The 18,598-nt window shown below is 37.3% G+C and overlaps 2 protein-coding genes across 2 annotated transcripts in view; one reads left to right on the top strand and one right to left on the bottom strand.

Annotated features, from left to right (window-relative positions):
• The window catches only part of TMEM117 (transmembrane protein 117), a 241,730-nt gene that overhangs the window by 28,037 nt on the left and 195,095 nt on the right, over positions 1-18,598 (top strand). The gene's annotated exons all lie outside the window — the stretch shown is intronic.
• Positions 10,436-16,377, bottom strand: LOC113475902 (P2Y purinoceptor 1-like). The gene is made up of 2 exons (XM_026841043.1): positions 16,308-16,377; positions 10,436-11,457 (listed from the first exon to the last, which is right to left on the bottom strand). The coding sequence occupies exons 1-2, from the start codon at positions 16,375-16,377 to the stop codon at positions 10,436-10,438; spliced, it is 1,092 nt and encodes a 363-aa protein (XP_026696844.1).

The raw sequence follows: 18,598 nt of genomic DNA, 5'->3' as shown, positions 1-18,598 counted from the left end.
AATGGTTTAAACTGTTTGAGCTGCATGGTGACTTTCTTCCTTTACCCTCTCTCAGTGAAAATGTCCTTTCTAGTGACTGTTTTCCTGAGCTAAAAGTGCTGATGAAATCCAGACTCTCAAAGTATGCCCAGACTGAGTGGTCCCTTTTAGACTGTCCAAAGTTTAGAGCTAAAAAGTCAGATCTCACCTTAGCTGGTCAGTCTATCCTAATTTTCTATTTTCTTTCCCATTTCTTACCAAAATCTTACCCAATCCCAGATGACACAAACTTAAAACTCTTCAGATATTGTGAAGGCTGAAGTTTTTATTCGAAAAAGTGCAATTATTTCAGTTCTCAGTTAAGGTTCTTATTGTATATGCAGAGAACTTATAGAGGCAGTCTGTGTGTACCCAGAAGTTATCAGAATGCCTTTCTGGATAACACACTAAATCTTAACTTGGTTGAGGCTCAGATAAGGTTGTGTATGAATTATTGATCTTTGGATTTCCAGATGGATTTTGATGTCCTGATAGTGTTGGTGTGGAATTGGTGTAGATCATATGCTTATGATAGCTTGTATGGCTATCTTACAGCTTTTTTTAATGTTGGATTCTCCTTCTGACTTCAGACTTTAGACTTCAGACAAGCATGCAAATGTTTCTCTAAGGATGGATTCTGCCTTAAGTTACTCCAGGACAGGGTTTGGCAGATTTGGCGGTGTTAGGTTTACGGTTGGAGTCAATGATCTTCAAGGTCTTCTCCAACCTAAATGATTCTATGATTCTGTGATTCCTAATCTTTCAGAAACTGTGGCTCTTTTCAGTGCGTCAGCTCCACCATGATTTCCATGCCTCACATTCCAGCAAAACTAACTGGAGTCCTGCTCAGCTGGGATTTGGATTTATCAAGAAAATGAATGATAACAGATCTATTATTCTCATGCTGTGGTAATGGTTATGGTATATGAGGTCCTGCTGTTGAATAATGGGTGGTTTCTGCAATTACAAACTGTGTAAACAGTTGGCCAGTACCACAGTTATCAGAGAAAAGCTAGCTTTGAGAAGCAATTCAGACAGAAATAATTATCTTTCAACGGAGGGGCACCTTCTAGTGGTGCTGAATGAACATGGCAGCTAGTTAAACAGTTACTTTCTCTAAATAAGGAGACATAAATATGGTAGACAAAGAATATTAATGGATATTTCTGTACACTAGTTTTATTATTAAATTGTTAATTCATTTAAAAACAAAGGAAAAACAAAACGAGTAGAGAAAACATATATTTGGAAAAATTAAAACGTTTTTCAATTACAATACTCCCTGCGGCCCCCACCAACCTACTAGCTTACTAGCTTTTTATGCACTTACCATGAAATAGTGTTTTTATGTGTTCTCTTGTGGAACCTACACCTACACCCTTTGGCTTTTTTTAGTAATGAAAATTTGGGTTCATTATATATCTGATTTAGCTCCACAGGAATTTTGCTATGAAACTGTTACTTTGTCCAAAGTTTCATTGATTGTTAACACAGTTTCTCCATCCAGTGTATTTCTAGTAAAGATCTATTTCTTAATATAGTATTTGCCATGGTTACTTTTCCAAATAGCATGGTATTAAATGATTTAAAATTCAGTTTTTCCAGAGCTACTACTAAATACAGTGGATATGGTGGTTTAGCTGATACTGTGTATTTCTACTCTTCCAATTTGTGCAAGTGTACATAACATTACATTGCATAGTGTACATAATACAAATGAATGATGTGCTATTTCTAGAAAGGCAAATTAGGATTAATGAGCAGTGCTTAATATGTCATTGCAAATCTGTGCATTAGTGGAAACAGATCTTCATACTTAGATTTTCATGGGGTTCCTCTGAATTTTTCAACTGTGAAAAAATATCAAAGACAAAAAGTCTGATTTGCAGGTGCTTAAAAGATGACATAACTATAGTTCCGCTTTTTAATTCTGTAAACATAATCCTGTGTTATCAAAGTAGGGAAATTGACTTTTTTTCCTAAAGAAATTTTTCAGCATCCGAAAACTTGAAACCAAAGTTAGAAATAGGTCTTGCAAATGTTTTAACCCATCAAAGCTCATTCCATATCACCTGTTTTGGTTGTGCCATTATGAAATAAATTTGTTGAAATAGGTAGTATTTTTGCATCTTCCATCCCACGGTAGGAGGTCAAAGGGGTGGTAACCTTGGGGCAAAGGGAACCTAGGGCAGTTTATGAATGGAGTTGGAGTTTTGTCAGCTGGTTCTGTAGCAGTGGACACCACATGCTGCAAAATATTGAAGGTGCCACACAGTCACTTGTTAGAAATAAAACTGCTAAACCCTATGGCTGTTTTGAGTCTGGTAAAATAATAATCAGCTTTCCTCTAAAATGTCTATGCACCTTGCAGCACATACTAATACTGATACAGTACTTGATTAACCGATTGTATCCTTTTTTTGGTGCTCAGACAAGTGTCTGTTTGGATGCATACACACATGCTAGTATGAAAAGTATATAGCTTATGAAACAGTATTTTTCCCCAAGTCTGAAAATGTCAGTTCTAAGTGTGTACCCCTGTATTTCAGTGTAGGCTAGAGAACTGACTTGCCTGTGACCAGAATATACTCCCTCTTGGTCCCACAACATCAGTTCTCCATTTATCTTGTGCGTTGGAAACACAAACATGCTCCATAACCCCTGGGGTTCCTGTTTGTGCAACTGTGAGATTTAGTCAGTGTCTGAAACAGGCAGCATAGCTGCAAATATTTATTGAAGACAGGAAATAAAGCAAAACCCATGCTTAATCTGTACATACTGAGTTTAAATCAGCAAGCTGTCTCTGGTCAGGGTTTCTTTTTTCTTCATACTTTACACCTCTGATTAGAACTAGAGAGGGAATCTTCTGCATAGGAGCACTCATCCGCTGAGGGGGTCTGGACAAAAGGCAGTGTATTCTATTCTTGTCCAGGAGAGAGTCTAGCTTACTTTTTAAATTAGAATGAGTATTGTTTCACTTCGAGACACAAATTCTTCTCGTTAGAGCACCTACTGTCACCTGTATTTGACTGATCAAGTGGCTACTTTTTTGCCTCAAGGAAATGTAAATCTCTTTTCTGTCTTGCTCTCTGCCAGTCTTTGATGGTTGGGCATGCACCTTTGGCAGTGACATTTACATTCCCTGTACTGAGTCCCAGAAACAGCATTGCTTGCCTTAGTCCTGAGAAAATCTCTGACAAAGCACGTGGTCAAATGTAAGTTTCTTTTAAGTTCCAATTCAGCACTGGTGTTAGTTGTGGGTGTCTGTTTTCTGTCAAGCTCCACTTCATGTGTTTGACAGAAAGGGGCATTGCTCATTCAAATCAGGCTAAAGGCTTACTATGCATATTTGATATTATTTAAACGTATTAAACTATTTGATATAAACATATTCAACTATGTTTATATTTTTATATTACAATCAGGTTTGCAATTTATTGTGCCACGATACTGCGTTTTGGACCACTTATCAGAATGACCGTTTGCAAACCTCTGGATGCTCCTAGGTGGATGATGACAAAATCTGCTTTGTTTTCTGACTCAAAAACTCTTTATAAATGTTTATTTTAAAAGGCTGTGTGGTAGATAGATTGTAAGCAAGTTTATTTACTATTAAAAATAGGCTGTGAATCCTTTTGAGTGTAATTTCATGAGAAAAGAATAAGCAGTATAGAAGAAAAAGGAAATCATTATTTTGACAAGTCATTGCAGAGTATCACTAAATTAGTATTGAAGAACAGAGATTGCAGCACTGCTCTTCAGAGTTCAGCATCAGCATTATATGGGATATAAATACTGCTGTGTTTCTTTTACCTACTGTGAAATTTGGATTCCAATGAATTCAAAGAAGGAAAAGAGTTTCTGTGGGCACTACATATATATATATATATATATATATATAAGATGATGAAACATTGTAGCTCTGAAATTAAAAAATGAGGAGGATAATGAAATTACATTTATTGGTCCGGCAGTTAAAAAAAAAAAAAACAGGTTTCTTAAAAATGCTAAATTTCTTAAAGGATAAAGAGTGCAAAAATATAATTAATACTTAAGTGCCCTCTAACCATCTTTTCTTTTGTTATGCAGTAAAGACATCTGAAGAGACAACGTTTTTTTCACATTCATTTTATAACCTGGGGTACAGTCACACAGAATTAAAAAATCTGCACCTGATGAACAAATGTGTTAGCATTTTGTATTGCTAATGCAGGGTTTTAAGTTGCTTCCGTACTAAAAAATGTTCTGAAACATTATGGGAAATCAATATCTATTTTTACACATTTCCTTTAACTGCATCAGCACAATTGTCTAAACCTGAATTAATAACATCAATAAGTAAAGTCTATAATTAAAATTATATGTTAAGTCTGTATAATGGAAATTGACAGATACAGCAAAATTCACAATTAAGCCTGCCAGCACACCTTAATTCTGGCATAGCTTTAAGTCTTCCCACATTATCTGCATTTTCAGCTTTTTCACAACAGTAGCTTGAGGTATTGCATCTAGGTAATAGTAATGACATTACTGTAAAGCAAAGAGAGAGATGCAGTGCTTTTACAGATCCCTTGCAACATTCAGTAGAATGATACTGACCATTGCCACCCTGCTCCCAGTTGCCTTTGGGTAATCCATTAAGAAAAGAAAATGTCAGCCCTTTCCTTGCAGCAGCAAAATTCCATCTTCCTGTTTTTGTATTTTTAGATTAAAAGATGAATGTTCATTCTTATGAACATTTATATTTCTATTATTTTTTTCTCTGAGAAATAGCAAGCAATCTTTAAATGCTTTGTGGCATTTTAGAGGAAGGCAGAGTGCTATGCATTTCACCTGCATTTGCTCACCTGTGGTTTCTAGTTCAGGCCCTTGAGACCACCAAAATCAGGTAAGACAGGCTGCACAAGAAGCCTGATGGAAAGACATCTAGCTACTAATGTCAGTCTTCTGACTGGTATTGGCTGGACTGGTGGGAAACCAGAGATCCTAGGTTCCCATTGCCCTAGTACAAGATGTACTTTGCAAGGACATCACTTTTCTAGCTAGGTCAGACCTTGACTGTTACGTTTTGTGACATTAGACTGCATTTTACCTTAGACTGCAAAAGCTGAGAACTGCAGTGCTCCCTGATCAAGGTTCACCTTTCCCAGCCAGAGGAAGCCCCATCCATGCTGAGTCAGGTTAAGAGGAAGGGACTGAGCTGGTAAGTGATAAATTGGGAGAAGGACTGAAAAGAGAGTTTAGGGGAGCTATAGAGCCAGTGGTAGGTCCCTTCATGGGGGCCAGCACATCCCATCACCTCTGACTGTGGACTACAGGCGCATTGTAGGGAGGCTGCAGTGCTGAGACTCAGATGTTCCTCTAAGGCAGGAGCAGAGAAGCTACGTTTCCCTGCAGGGTACTTAGACACACTACCCCGCCTCTGCTGTGGTTCCTCCAACTGTAGAATCAGTCTAGGCATACCTTTTGTTCTGCCTAAAGAGCTTTGGATTCCACTGATGAAAGCAGTGTAGAAAGGTGAAGTATTTTAACTACCTTGTGGAACTGTTTGTCATAGATTTGTGCCAAGTGAAGTGTTCCTGAGGCATGAAAGAGAAAAACATTGATATCAGAATACATTAATTTATGTATATTGAAGAGAAAACCAGACTTTCAGGAACATTTGAACATTTTTATTTAAAAAAAAGGTAAGATTATGTCTTAATAAGAGTGAAAATTTTAGGTAGTTTGTCTGTGAGATAGAAGTACTACATAGACAAATGGAGAACAATGGATGCATAAAGATGGCTTTTCTTAGAAAGCAGTTTTGGGACATCTGGTAGCAAAATTTACCTCTTCAATTTAGAGGGGTTTTTTTAACAATTTTTGCTTACAAAACAATGGTGAGTTTACAGTAGTAAATGAGAAAGTTGTTTCTGTGACCAGGCTGAGCATAAACGTAAACAGTTAAATCAGGCCATGGTCAAGTTTGTATTCACCTAGTATATTACAAAGATGTGCATCACTGTAATATCTCAGAATCTAGGTACAGTACATGAAAGCTACCCATACCTTACAGTCAGTTTTGTAGGCTAATACATTATTACAACATTCAAAAATACTTTCAAGCTCATTATAACAGTTGGGCATTTAATTGGACAGCATGTCCTCAGATCTAATCCAAACAAAAGATCTGTGAGAAACCAGTATTGCAACATACTTTTCACAGTAGAAGATGTTGACTTTGGCTCTTAGCTGATTAGTTTATTGTTTATTTATTGTAACAAAATAGAATAAACTTATTTAATTTTGTTTACATCATTCTATCTGGTGAATATTATGATGAAACATTTTAGGAGCATTTCTTTCCAAATAAAAATATGACCAAGTAAGATGAACAGATGTTTTGTGACTTTTGACTGTTATTTTGTAGAAAACCTTTGTTTTCAGTCAGGACAACATTAGCATTATTTCAGTCAAGTTGAACAAAAAAGCTTTAAAAAAATATGTTTAATGGATTATAGAATCCCTTATGAATAGGCAAACAAATGTCTGGAAGCTCTGTCAGCTACTAGGGTGTATTCACAGCTGAATATCATGAGGAACATGGGAAGTTGAGGGTAAGAGAAGGAAGGGTTTTTCATGAGTTTTGTGTCCTGTAGATGATTTTTAGAGATTACCCAGCGCTTTTAGAGACTAGGACAAGGTATGTTGTATGAAATGACCAGGCTGGGAGAACAGATGACAGAGGCACTGTGACACAGATACTTTTTGTAGGAATGCCCTGCCTTCTTTTTTCCCTTCTGTTCTTCATTATTCAGGTTTGGTTGGGAATATTCTTTTCAGAAGCATAAGGTGATTTCTTTGATTTTCCTTCCCCTTTTTCTGTTACATGTCCAAGTACTTTGGAACCTCTGTTATGAATGGCTTTATCGATAGGAAATTAATGAGATTTATAGGGTTGTGTGGACCATGTAGGACTTCATCCAGCTGCAGAAATAGACATGGAGACAAGGGTTTACTTTTGTAAACACAGTTTATTCCTTATTTTTTTTTCCAGTGGGACGCAAAAAGCAGCGATGCAGAAAAACAGGTTTTACTAGTGTTCAGAGTCCAAACAGTTTACGCCTTTTTCTGTAGGTGAGCCCAGAACAGTGAACTGAGGAGCTAGGACACCCACCTTACTCAGTCCTACATAAGTGAACTAGAGGAGGCTCCGTCTTGCTCCTGCTAGTCCCCAGCAAAGAGTTTAGATCATGGCTACCATCCATGCTGCCTGTATCTCTTGTTCATGTTCTTGGGGGTCAGAAAGGATCAAAAGATATGCAACAGAAATCAGTATCATCTTGATACATACTATTTCATGGCATTTTTTATCTTAAGAGTTGGCAGAGATCTGGATTCTTCCCTGTCTGTTTGCTTCCCTGTCCTTCCCTGGTCACTGGCACAATACGTGCTTTCTGGTACTGTCCCAGGCCCATGATGGCAGTTGCTGGCATGGCTCCATCATGTGTGCCCTGTAGACCATGCAGCTTTTTGGTACGGTGATGCTGGCAGAAAGTAAAAATCATCTAATTTTCCATCTTGCTGTGTGAGTGTACTTCATAGTTCAGTCACATGGAGAATATAAAGGTCATTCTTGTTCAGTTAAATGCGTTTTATGTTCCTGTTACCTGAGCAGAATGAAATTTCTCCCTAGCTTGTTTTTGAATCAGACTCTCACATTGACTTTAAAGCATTTCCTTACTGTTGCCTCAGTTTTTCTTTTTACACACTGAAGCACAGGCAGGGAAACCCCAGACTTTGCTGCATTAATGCTGCTGACAAAAGGCTTTGTGTATGTGTTGCAGAAGGTTTATCTGTGAAGCTTTTAAAATACTGTATTTTCTTGAGCTCACTGGAGGCTTTCAATCCAATCTTTAACTGAAATTTTTATTTTTATTCTTGCCACCTTTGGGTACATTCATAGATGTTATAAAGACAACACTTCAAGAGGAAACAATTCCAATTTCTTCCAAAATCAAGAAGTGAATTTGATAATCTTTTTCACAATTACTTCGAGTTGCATGTTTCTTTCCTTATTAAAAACAAAAGTTCTTTCTAATAATACTTGCCTAATATGTAATAGTAACATTAACATGTATGTAGTAGATACTATACAGTGAGAATAAAATGGTCTGTCTGAACAGAAGACCAACAGTTTTGCTGTTAAAAATCTCTAGAAAATTTAGAGAAGCCACTGGTCTAAGTCATTGTTGTCTGTCCTGATAAAGCTCACATATTAGGAAGTCTTGGCAGATAAAACCTGTGACTCTCTGCTTCCCAGAGGTGTGGTTATCTTTTCTAGCCCAGGAGTGCAGTGAGTTTTCATGTTTAATTTTGTTTCTAGAAAAGCGTATTTTGATTTCGTATTGAATTTTACCCAGTCCGTACACAGACAAATTAACTTGCTGAAAAGCAATACTGAAGTGGAGAAAGGATCAGTGTATCTGTACCTTTAAAGACAGATTGAAAGATAAAATAGCAAGTGTTTGATTTTGGAAATAGCTTACTGTTTACAGTATTGAGTGCAATCTGGTGGGAGCAATAAACTCATTTAGCCTAGAGTTTCACACTAATCTCTCCTGCTCTGACCTTTTTCATGCTGAGAGCGCCTTTGTCACTAAATGGCATTGGCATTGTTTCTGTATCAGTCTGAGATGTAAGTGTATATTATAGTAGGTAATTGCTGATGGGTGCCCATTCATGGATTAAAAATGTCTTTCTTATGGAAGTCAATGCATTGTTAATAACCCTGTCATATTTCAAATAGACACTTCATGTGTAAAAAAAAAAAAAGTGAATATTTTTCTTTTAAAATAAGAGAAATTGAACGATTAAGAAATTATTGAAGGAAAAAAGCAGCACTTACAATCAGGTGAGTATCTTAATCCCCTGCACGTAATATAGGCACACAATTTTGCTATGAGATCCTGTGAGTCTGCTAGAATGTCCAAAGACTTGTGAAGTGTTTCAGGTTATCAGGACCTGGCTCTTCATTTCATGTCACAGTTATAGACAAAAGAAAAACATTGTTCTACATATTATTTATACATGTGTATTTACTCAATACAATTGAAACAGGCAACAAGAGAGATTTAATATCCACGCAGAATACAATTATTTTCACACAGAGACATGTGAGGACAAAAGGATATTAAAAATATGGAAATTAAAGAATTAAAACCGTACTAAATATATTAAAATGTACTTTGCCACTAGTAACTTCTGAAAATAAAGTTAGTGTGCTTTTACACTACATAGGTACATAGTACATACTTTTATTATTAACAAAGTACTGTGTAAAACTTGGCAAGAAAGCAGATGGACAGGTGGTTGACCTTGGAACATGATTGTTTTGCCCATACAATGTTGAAGGAGCACATATTTAATGACTCTTGGAGGTGAATGTTCTGATGCCTGCATGTTGTGCTGTTTTAATTATTAAAATGCACTGTAGACTAATTACCTTAGACTTTCTTGGAACTGTGATGCTGAGACCCTAACAGGAGAAGCACCTCTCTGTGGCAGCATCTCTCAGTCTTCTTGCAGCTCAGCCACCTCTGTATTTCAGAACTTCTCCTGTGCATGCTTCTCCCTGTTGATGAATTTAGAGTTCACGGCAGAATGACATGCTCCTCTGAAGCAGAACACTTGTGAGAAACAGCTGTAATTGTTCAGGGTTTGGGGGATACCACCAGTGTGCCCTGTCTATGGGTTTGAAACCCCTGATGCCTGGGGAAAGACTTAACAAAGCTCTTCAGTCCGTGCTTGTTTGCTTCATAAGATTCACTGTGGCTCTGACTATCCTCTGGGATTTTATCTTACTATTTATTTTCTGTTTGTTTGTTTTCAGAAATGTGTTGCATTTAAGCAGGTTAATAAGGTTCCACTGGCAGTGTTAGTGGAACTCTAGTGCAGGCAGCATTAAAATGAAGTACTTATAGAAAGCCTCTCTGCAATTGCTTAAGAAGTTCAGCTGTAAGCATCATGATTGTTATTAATTGCACAGTCCAATCACAGCAGCACTTAGATGAAAGAATAGAAACTATAAGAAGGCTCCTCAACACTGTGTGCTCTTAACCTTTCTCACCGAGAATACAAGTAGCTACTTAGAACTTTTCTTCATTGTTAGTTCCATGGTGCATGTACATACAGGTAATGAAGTGCTATTTCACAATAACTTCAGGCATATTTCTGACAAGAATATTTAAAATGCTAAATCTGTAATGCTAGGAATTGCTAGTGTTTCTTCTCACATTAGGTTTTACTCTGCCTTGCTGTGTAGTCTTGCTTATTCAAGAGATTACTGTACAATACAGGAGACCAAATTTTAATTGGGCCTGATGACACAAAACCAAATGGGCAGTGGGACATGCATGTCTTTGTAGACTGGTGTTTAAGTCATTGTTTTTGAGGACAGGGTGACATCCCTTACCCTTCCTCTCAGACAACAGCAGCACTGGCATTTGGGATGACATTTTATACTTTTAATTCTTTGATAGAATGTCTTATTTGCTACCGTAAAAATTATTGGGTCAAGGCAACTGTTGATGCTGCATATGATCTCTGTGACTTTATAAATGGCACTTAATGTGCTTATGTTCCCACAGGGTGGTTGACAATTAATTCTGTAAATTAGTATCACCATCATCATAACATGATAAGGTATGAAAGAAACAGCAAATACAATCAGAGCAGCTGAAATCAGCAGCAGAGGTCTAACAAGTCTGTTCCTTCTTTGCTGACGTTTACTGAGTTGTAGTAATGCTTTGAGAGTCAACATGTAGCATGTAAAGATGACTGTGACTGGAATTAGGAATCTCAGTAGAATCTTGGAGAGTGTAAATAGCACTGCAAATTGTAAAGGTCCTTCAGTGCCGTCCAGGGAATCTGTGATGTCAAGTTGTCTTCCAGCTGTCACTGTGTAGTAGATCTCCGGCATTGATGTAATCACTATGAAGATCCATACTGCAATGGTACAAAACACAGCCTTTTTTTTGTCCCACCACGTTAATGAAGTCATGGGATGGGCAGCACCTACATATCTGTCAAAACTGATGAGTGTCAGGAAGTAGACACTTCCATAAATATTAATACTAAAAAATAGTCTTATGATCTGATAAAATGCTTGGCTGGAGTAGACAGCTAACTTCTGGAGACTATAATATACTGAAAAAGGTGCCATGAGAGTCCAAGTAAAGTCACACAGTGCCAAATTAAAGAGAAATACAGTATTGGTAGTCCATGTCTTCATGCAGTACACATAGTGTCGTAATGCAAGTATATTGCCTAGAAATCCTGCTAATAAAGAGAAAAGGCAAACCAGAACCAGCAAATAACAGTACCACTCCAGTTTAGGATTTCTGTTGCAAATTAAAATAGTACATGTGCCATTCATCATCTTTCCATGGAGTATGCCTGAAGGGAAAGAGAGACCGACAACTTTTAAAATAAAAATTCAATTAGTTGTATTGAATTTAAAACTCAAAACTTTCAAGTTAAATCCAGTATGTATGACTTGGCACAAGAATTCAGAACATAGTATGACATACAACTCTATTTGAAAAAAATCTGTGTTCCAAGTAGGTAACACTTCAAGCTTACTCTACAGCTCTACACCACATACAGTGTACCCTTGTAACACCAGCACAGGCTACTGGTGTTAGAACTCTTCGTGAACTTTTATCCAAACCTTTATATTCTCTCCTCTCTAAGTGTAAAATAGATTGGAGAAAAAAAGCACACACCCTCAGTAACAGCAGCGTTCCCTTGCCCACTAGTGTGTCTGTGTCTGTCTTTGGAAGAAGCAGAGGAGAGCACAGGAGGACAGTTATTGACCACACTCATTCCATCCTTGCTTTGCCAGAGTATCCATACTGGGCCTAGAGGCATATGTAATATGGCAGCTGTGCAGTGGGCTGTGACTGAGATCCACAAGACAGCATCAAAAAAATCAGGATGAAATCCTGCTTATGGTGAAGGCCACAGAAACTTTTCCATCTCTTTTTTTTTTTTTTTTTTTTTTTCTTCTTTTTGACTTTCTTCTGTATGAATGTGCCAGGCCAAAACCATTGCGCTTATCATAGGGTTAGAGAGAATTCATTTTGTCTCACTCTTTATGGTCCAGTTTGTATCAATGCCCATTACAGAATATCTGCAATATAGATCTGCAGTGTATATTTCAAAGCAACGTTTTTTGTTTGTAAAGTCTTAGGTTTAATCCCAGTGAGTTTGTATTCTTAATAAAAACAAAATAAAAGCTGGAATATTCTGCCAGAATGAGCTGTCTGTCACCAACTGCAGTTTGTTATGTTTCTAGAACTTCTCTCCAAACAATGCAGCAGATGCCAAACTGTAAGGTCTGTCCAAGTAGGAGCTTTGTATGAGGGTCATCCAAATAGCCATATATAGATCAGAGTCCACTACAGTGTTTGATAGGATGACAGGATAAAATTTTGCTCAATACAAACCACACTTTGGACGGAAGAAGTGACTTATTCAAAATGTTATGAATTCCTTGAAAATATTCAAACAACTTCAACCATTAAGTTGGCAGTGCTGTTTTTTTCTAATGTAATGTTTTGCTTTCACATCAACCTTAACACAATGTGACTTTCCCAAAGGTATGTGCACAGACACAGCTCAGAATTATAACAAACACAAGCTACAGTGAATACCTGCTAAATAAAGCCTGCATTATTGTGCTTTGCAAATTTATAGTTCACCCAGGCAGTGAACTGACAAAAAGCTAGTTCAGACTGTACTCAATGAATTAGGAAGGAAAGTTGTTTCTCTAGAAGCTCAACGACAAAAGCAGTTAAATGACTGTCCATAAAGTGAATATGGATAGAAAGCCATCTGTTCTACTCACAGTGTATTTCACAGGTGGGAAATGTTTGCTCTCTAAATGTATTTTATTAAGTATTGAAGCACTGTACTTTAACCTAGGGTAGCTGTACTCTTTCTCTCTCCCTACTCCATAGTCTTTGTGAATGTAAAGAAATACACAAACGATGTAATTTTTTTCTTCAGCTGAATTTTGTAAGATATTCCTGTAAATTCGTTAAAATGTCACCACCCTAATAGGTACAATACAGGTAGGTAACATTTTCTTATGATGTGTTCAATTAAAAAGGGTTTCAATATGTGCAGGAAATTTATCTTTTCTTAAAATCCTCTTGGCTAGAGGTCACGTGTGCTTTGAATTAAATTGTATTTCTTACCTCTCTTGTCTTCCTTTTCAATAATTTTGAATGAAGGCACTGAGCACTTGTTACAAATTGTGTTGGTTGGTATAAATAAGCCCTGAAGCCCTGAAGTGGCTGCAAACAGCATGGCCATAGCTGCATGAGGGAAACGTAATGCCAGATTCCTGATCTCATGAAGCTCCTAGAAAAGGACTATATGTAGGTCTAAACAGAGGGTGGCAGACAGCTGTGCTATCTGTTCCACTTTGCCAGATAAAGCATGGATGTGTAGCCTTGTAACTTCATGACATACCTGAACTAATAAATCCCCTATTCCCTTCATCATCCTCAGTTTACTGGACTTCACTCAGGGTTGAGCTATATGAAGTTAGTTATGTAGCTGGGGGAGCTGGAATTGGGCAGCTGGGTAAGGTGCATTTGGAGCTCAGAGAGTCATTAGAAAATACGTCTGTGTTGGTGTAGGCACGTCCCATGTGACTACCTTGGGATTCATATTTGAATTTTCTAAAATATTCTTACTATTTCCTCTTAATTCTTATAGTAAATCTTAAAGGTCATAAGCAAGACTAAATTCTTGAAACAGTGTGCTTTGCAACTGATGTCAGCAACTTACAGGGTGGACACAGGGGAACAGATGCAGAGATAAAAAGAAGCTTTCCTGAGGTAACATAATAAGCAAGAGAAGAACACAAGGAGTTCTCCCCCTAGCTTGCTGCTGTAACAAGAACTCCTGGTTATCCATCAGGGGAATTTGAAATCTTGTAGATTCAGGACCCAGTTTCACTGCATGTGGGAAGACAGTCAGCATGCCCTAATACATCTTGAGGCCATTGGAGCTACCCTGATGTCCAGCAGAGCTACGTATGTGCTCTAATGATTTTCAGAAGTGACATTTTTTTATATCAGACAACAGCAAGTCTTCTGTCTACCAACTTGGCACCAACAGAATAACTCGAGCTATAGTGTTTGACTAGATCATCTTCACAGTTCAAGTCCAAAATTTTGCACCTGTAGTTTACGAAAACTTTCTTTTTCTGAGCATTGCTCTATTCACTGCTAAGTCCATGTATTCTTAAACAAAGCCAGCCAACGCACATTTTAGGAGTGGCAGAGTGAGCAACAGCACCGTAACATTATACTGTGACAGATGAAGAGTTGCATATGTTGTCAATGCTGACTAAAACAGACTTGCCAGACTTTGAGGAAAGTAGGATTGGGTTTTCAAGGCTAAAAAGCACTTCAAATTTATTGAGATTAATTTTTCAGCTGAACAGTTTCAGCCTTTGATGGAGATGTCCATGAACATTAAATGGACAGAAAGAGCAATCACATGGTGGGGCATCCAGAATTAAAGGAATACCTCTGATTTGATGAAATGCTTGATATTAGAATGCTACTCATATGCCCAGGAAAGATTTGAAGTTTATGGGCTCCACCATTCATAATTAAGACAAGAAAGCATGCTAAATTCATGGCTAAGAATTTTATGTTTCTCTTGTAGAAGAAGTCCAATGAATCCCACCATCTTATGGACTGTGGATCTAAAGATGCTGGAAAAGTTTTAGTTTTTAAAAAAGTGATCTATTTGATTGACTCAGTTTTTGTATCTGTCTGTTGGGCTGTCTGTTCCCTTGGACCTGAAAGAAATATGGCTTAGATCTATGACTCTCTGACAATGAATATCTACAAGATTCGTTGTCATTGTCCTCAGCAGCATCTGCACACTATTATAGAAAATGTCAAGCAGGTGTCAGCTGATGAGCTGATTTACTGCCTGGTTTGTTGCAGGGCCCTAAATCCTGAAGTCTCTGTTATGCTCTGTTCCCCTTGTACCTGTGCTGTGGCCTCCAAAGCCTTGGAATAGATAGAAGACCTTGTTTCAGTAAAAAATTACTTTTGGAGAAAAATTCTTTTGGAGCTACGAAGCGTTATGTCACTGAAAAGAATCTTGATTTGTGTATATAGCTAGTTGTAGTTGACAGTCTGTCACTGGTAGTCATTCATATGGCATTTAACTTGTATTTGCAAAGCTCCATTAGGTTTAGTGCATGTGTTTATTTTTAAAATATCTGATTTTTTATGTGTAAATATATCCTAGGAATCATATTCTTCCCTGTCATACCTGTGGGATTTTTTGGACATTTTTAACAAGGTCATAATAAACAATTAATTTGGCCTGAAGTTAAAATAAGATTAAGCTGAATTAAGATCTTATTTTAAGTAATTTTATTACTTATCTACTCTCTTTGCCCCTTTCTCCTTTTTGCTTGCTATTCTTTATAGTAGAAGGCCTAATTTTACACAAACTTTTATTTGTTGGAATTACTCTGAGAATTTTGTTTGCCTGTTTACAACTGTATTTTAATCTAGTACAAATCTGTTCCAGTTATCAGATCAGTTTTCCAAATTTCTGACTATTTAAACACTAATATATTTTGGTTACACATGCTTTCAAAGCACAGATTTTTAGCTCATTTTATCAAATTAATAAAGCACTGTACAGGGACTCCTAGGTTTTGTTATAAAAATATAGAGCATTATTTGCAATTTTTACTTTAACATCTTACTGTTAGGCAATCATCTCATCATTCCTTTTTTACATTCAACTGAATTGATGAAATATAATGCACCGTGAATGTTGAGAATTTAGCATATTTTAGTTCAACTGCGTTTAGCATATTATACATAGTAGTATAATGGGAACAATAAGTAAAACACAGCGGTATTTGTATTCAATTAGGTAAGCAGATTGTGCTAATACCCAATTCCTTTCTTCTTAATGACTCAGTAGGTATTGTGATTAAGCTACTATTTCTTTCATTAAAATAAGATGTTCATGTACTTACTTGAGACTTAATGGAGTCCTATATGGCAAACATAAACTGCAGTAGAAGGATAGTTAAGGTGTAAGAATTTGTGTACCAAAGACAATATTAGTGAAAATTACTTTAAAAAATACGAAATTTATATGTATATGTATTAATCAGTATAGAGTAGCTAAATATTATATAGCTTTGGAGAATACAGGTGCCATGAAAACTTACTAAATCTTTTTCTTACCTGTTTTAGAAAGGTTGGAATTATCTATTTTACCGAAGTCTAGATGCCTGGCTGTGCTTTTCCCCTCCATTAATCTGGACCTTCTAAAATCACAACTCTATTTTGCAAGTACTGTTTTTAATCCAAAGTGTTGGCAGTATTCCATATGCAGTGGCAGCTCTTCAGAGAGCAGGTATCAACTGGCAAGGGAGATATCTTTTATCATTAAGCCCCTCCTCTCAGTAAATCAGGATAAATTGCTATTGCCATAGCAGCCTCTGCTTGCTTCTTAAGGAAGGACGGACTTACTGCACATCCCTAGTTTAGCTAGGCTTGGAGCTGTCACTGTTTCCAGCAGTGAAAGAGAAGAGAACAGGGACTTAGAGCATGTATATGTATGTTTGCACTTTCCGTTTCCTTCCTCTTCTTCGATGCCAGAATCCTTGTTACTGCTGCCCTACTACTGGACTGGTCTGTGGACCTATATTGCTCTTGCCCTATCAGAGAGTTTGGTTCACCCCACCTACCTACCTATCACTTCTCCTGCCTCACAGTTCCCATCTCATTCCAAAACCTCAGCCTGTCAGAGAACTCCCATCCTCCAACCCTGCTTACTCCAGAGCTCAGATGCTACCTACTGATTCAGCCCAGAGCCCAGGTCTGCTCGAGGTCCTCCAGTCTTCCTGTCTCAATCCTGCATCTCCAGTCTTCAGCAGCACACACCAGTCCTGGGATCTTCCTGTTTCATTCCCTGAACAAACACTTCACATATTTGACTAATTTCCCGCACTTCATAGCTTCTCCATGTGTCCAGCCTTAATCCATGCTGAAACTAGACTTTGCAGTTCACCAACAGCTACCAGAGATTGCCTGCATCCCAGACCATTCCACCTCTCAGTCTGCTATATTATGTCTTTTGATAGTTCCTGGGCAGCTCCTCATCTTCCTTTTGTAGGAGGACATCTTGTAGCACCTGACTGCACTATCTCATCGGATGCTGTCCTTCACCTTACTGCTTGAATTATTGGTTGTTTTCCTTACTTGTCTTGGCTTCTGCTGTGGCACTCTCCACCTTGGAAAAGTTAATTCCCATCTCTTACACTGGTGAAGTTTTTAATACTCCAAACAATTGAAGAACACAGTAAAAAATCCACGTGGTTTTAGAAAAGAAAAACTCTATCTGAAAAAAAGCTAGAATATCTATGGTAATCGATGATAAAATAATGATACTCTGTTAGTTATAGGGGTGTGCAAGGATGAGAGATGGTGAGCTACACAAAGTGTCTACTAAAATTAGTAGAGGGTTTTAGTATGAATCAATCAAGCGAATTGAGGTGTGTGACAGCCAGATGAGGATGAACTTGTATGGCTGAGGTTTAAAAAAGTAGTCATTAGAAATTCTGGTAAGAACAGGACAAGGAGCTGTACCAGACTTGTAGAGTTCCAAGAGAAAAAAACCTCCAGACAGTGAATAAACAGTGTGCCTAAAGAGTTCGGAGATGAAAGACAAAAAGGTGATAGGATATTCTTGCAGAAGCAAGTATAGAAGCTACTACAATACTAAAATCCAGTAGGTATGTTTGGTTTAGGAAAGGCTGGACAAGACGGAGAGATTAAGAAGAGGAAGAGAGGGATCAGAGTAGACCTAAAGAAGATCTCAAAACTGGTCAGAATGAAATTGTATGGGCAGGTGAAAAAGGGCAAAGGGCTACAGGAAACAGGTGAGAAAATCCTGCATTTATGATAATAGAGGACAAAGAGAAAAAGGTAAGAGGAGAAGACAGAGAAAGAAAGCTAGTCTAGGAAAAATATTTTCCTGAAGAAAACATGGCAAAAGTTTCACCAATCACCAATCATGAGAGTAAGCAGAGCTTCTTTTCAAGTGATAAGACATACCACTATTCTTTGCAAAAGGCATTGTCTGCAGAATACAGTATGGCACATCACATGATTAAAGTGCTTAAAGGTCTAAGAAAAACACACAGTACAAGATTCTACAGAATCATAATTCGATTTCCTAATTAAATCAGGGAAGCAAATAATATATATCAAGGGAACATGCTTCTACTGCAAATACTTCAGACAAGAAAAGCTTTCTTAGACATGAAAAGGAAAATGATATATGAAACAGTAAGTTTTTTTAGCATTTGAAATTAATTGTAATGGTCTGTAATCTTTCTCAGCATCTCTTAAAAATACTGTTATTAGTAAGTGTTTAATTCTGTTTTTTTACATTGGACTTCAGTGTGTATCATTAGAAAATAAAATACAGTAAAAACGTTGCATAAGTAACTGAGATTTTTCTTTATGTA

Source organism: Athene cunicularia (assembly GCF_003259725.1).
Source record: "Athene cunicularia isolate RWA chromosome 1 unlocalized genomic scaffold, athCun1 chr1_part2, whole genome shotgun sequence".
NCBI classification, from domain to species: domain Eukaryota; kingdom Metazoa; phylum Chordata; class Aves; order Strigiformes; family Strigidae; genus Athene; species Athene cunicularia.
The sequence above is the reverse complement of the archived record's forward strand: the minus strand, read 5'-3'. Positions and strand labels throughout refer to the sequence as shown.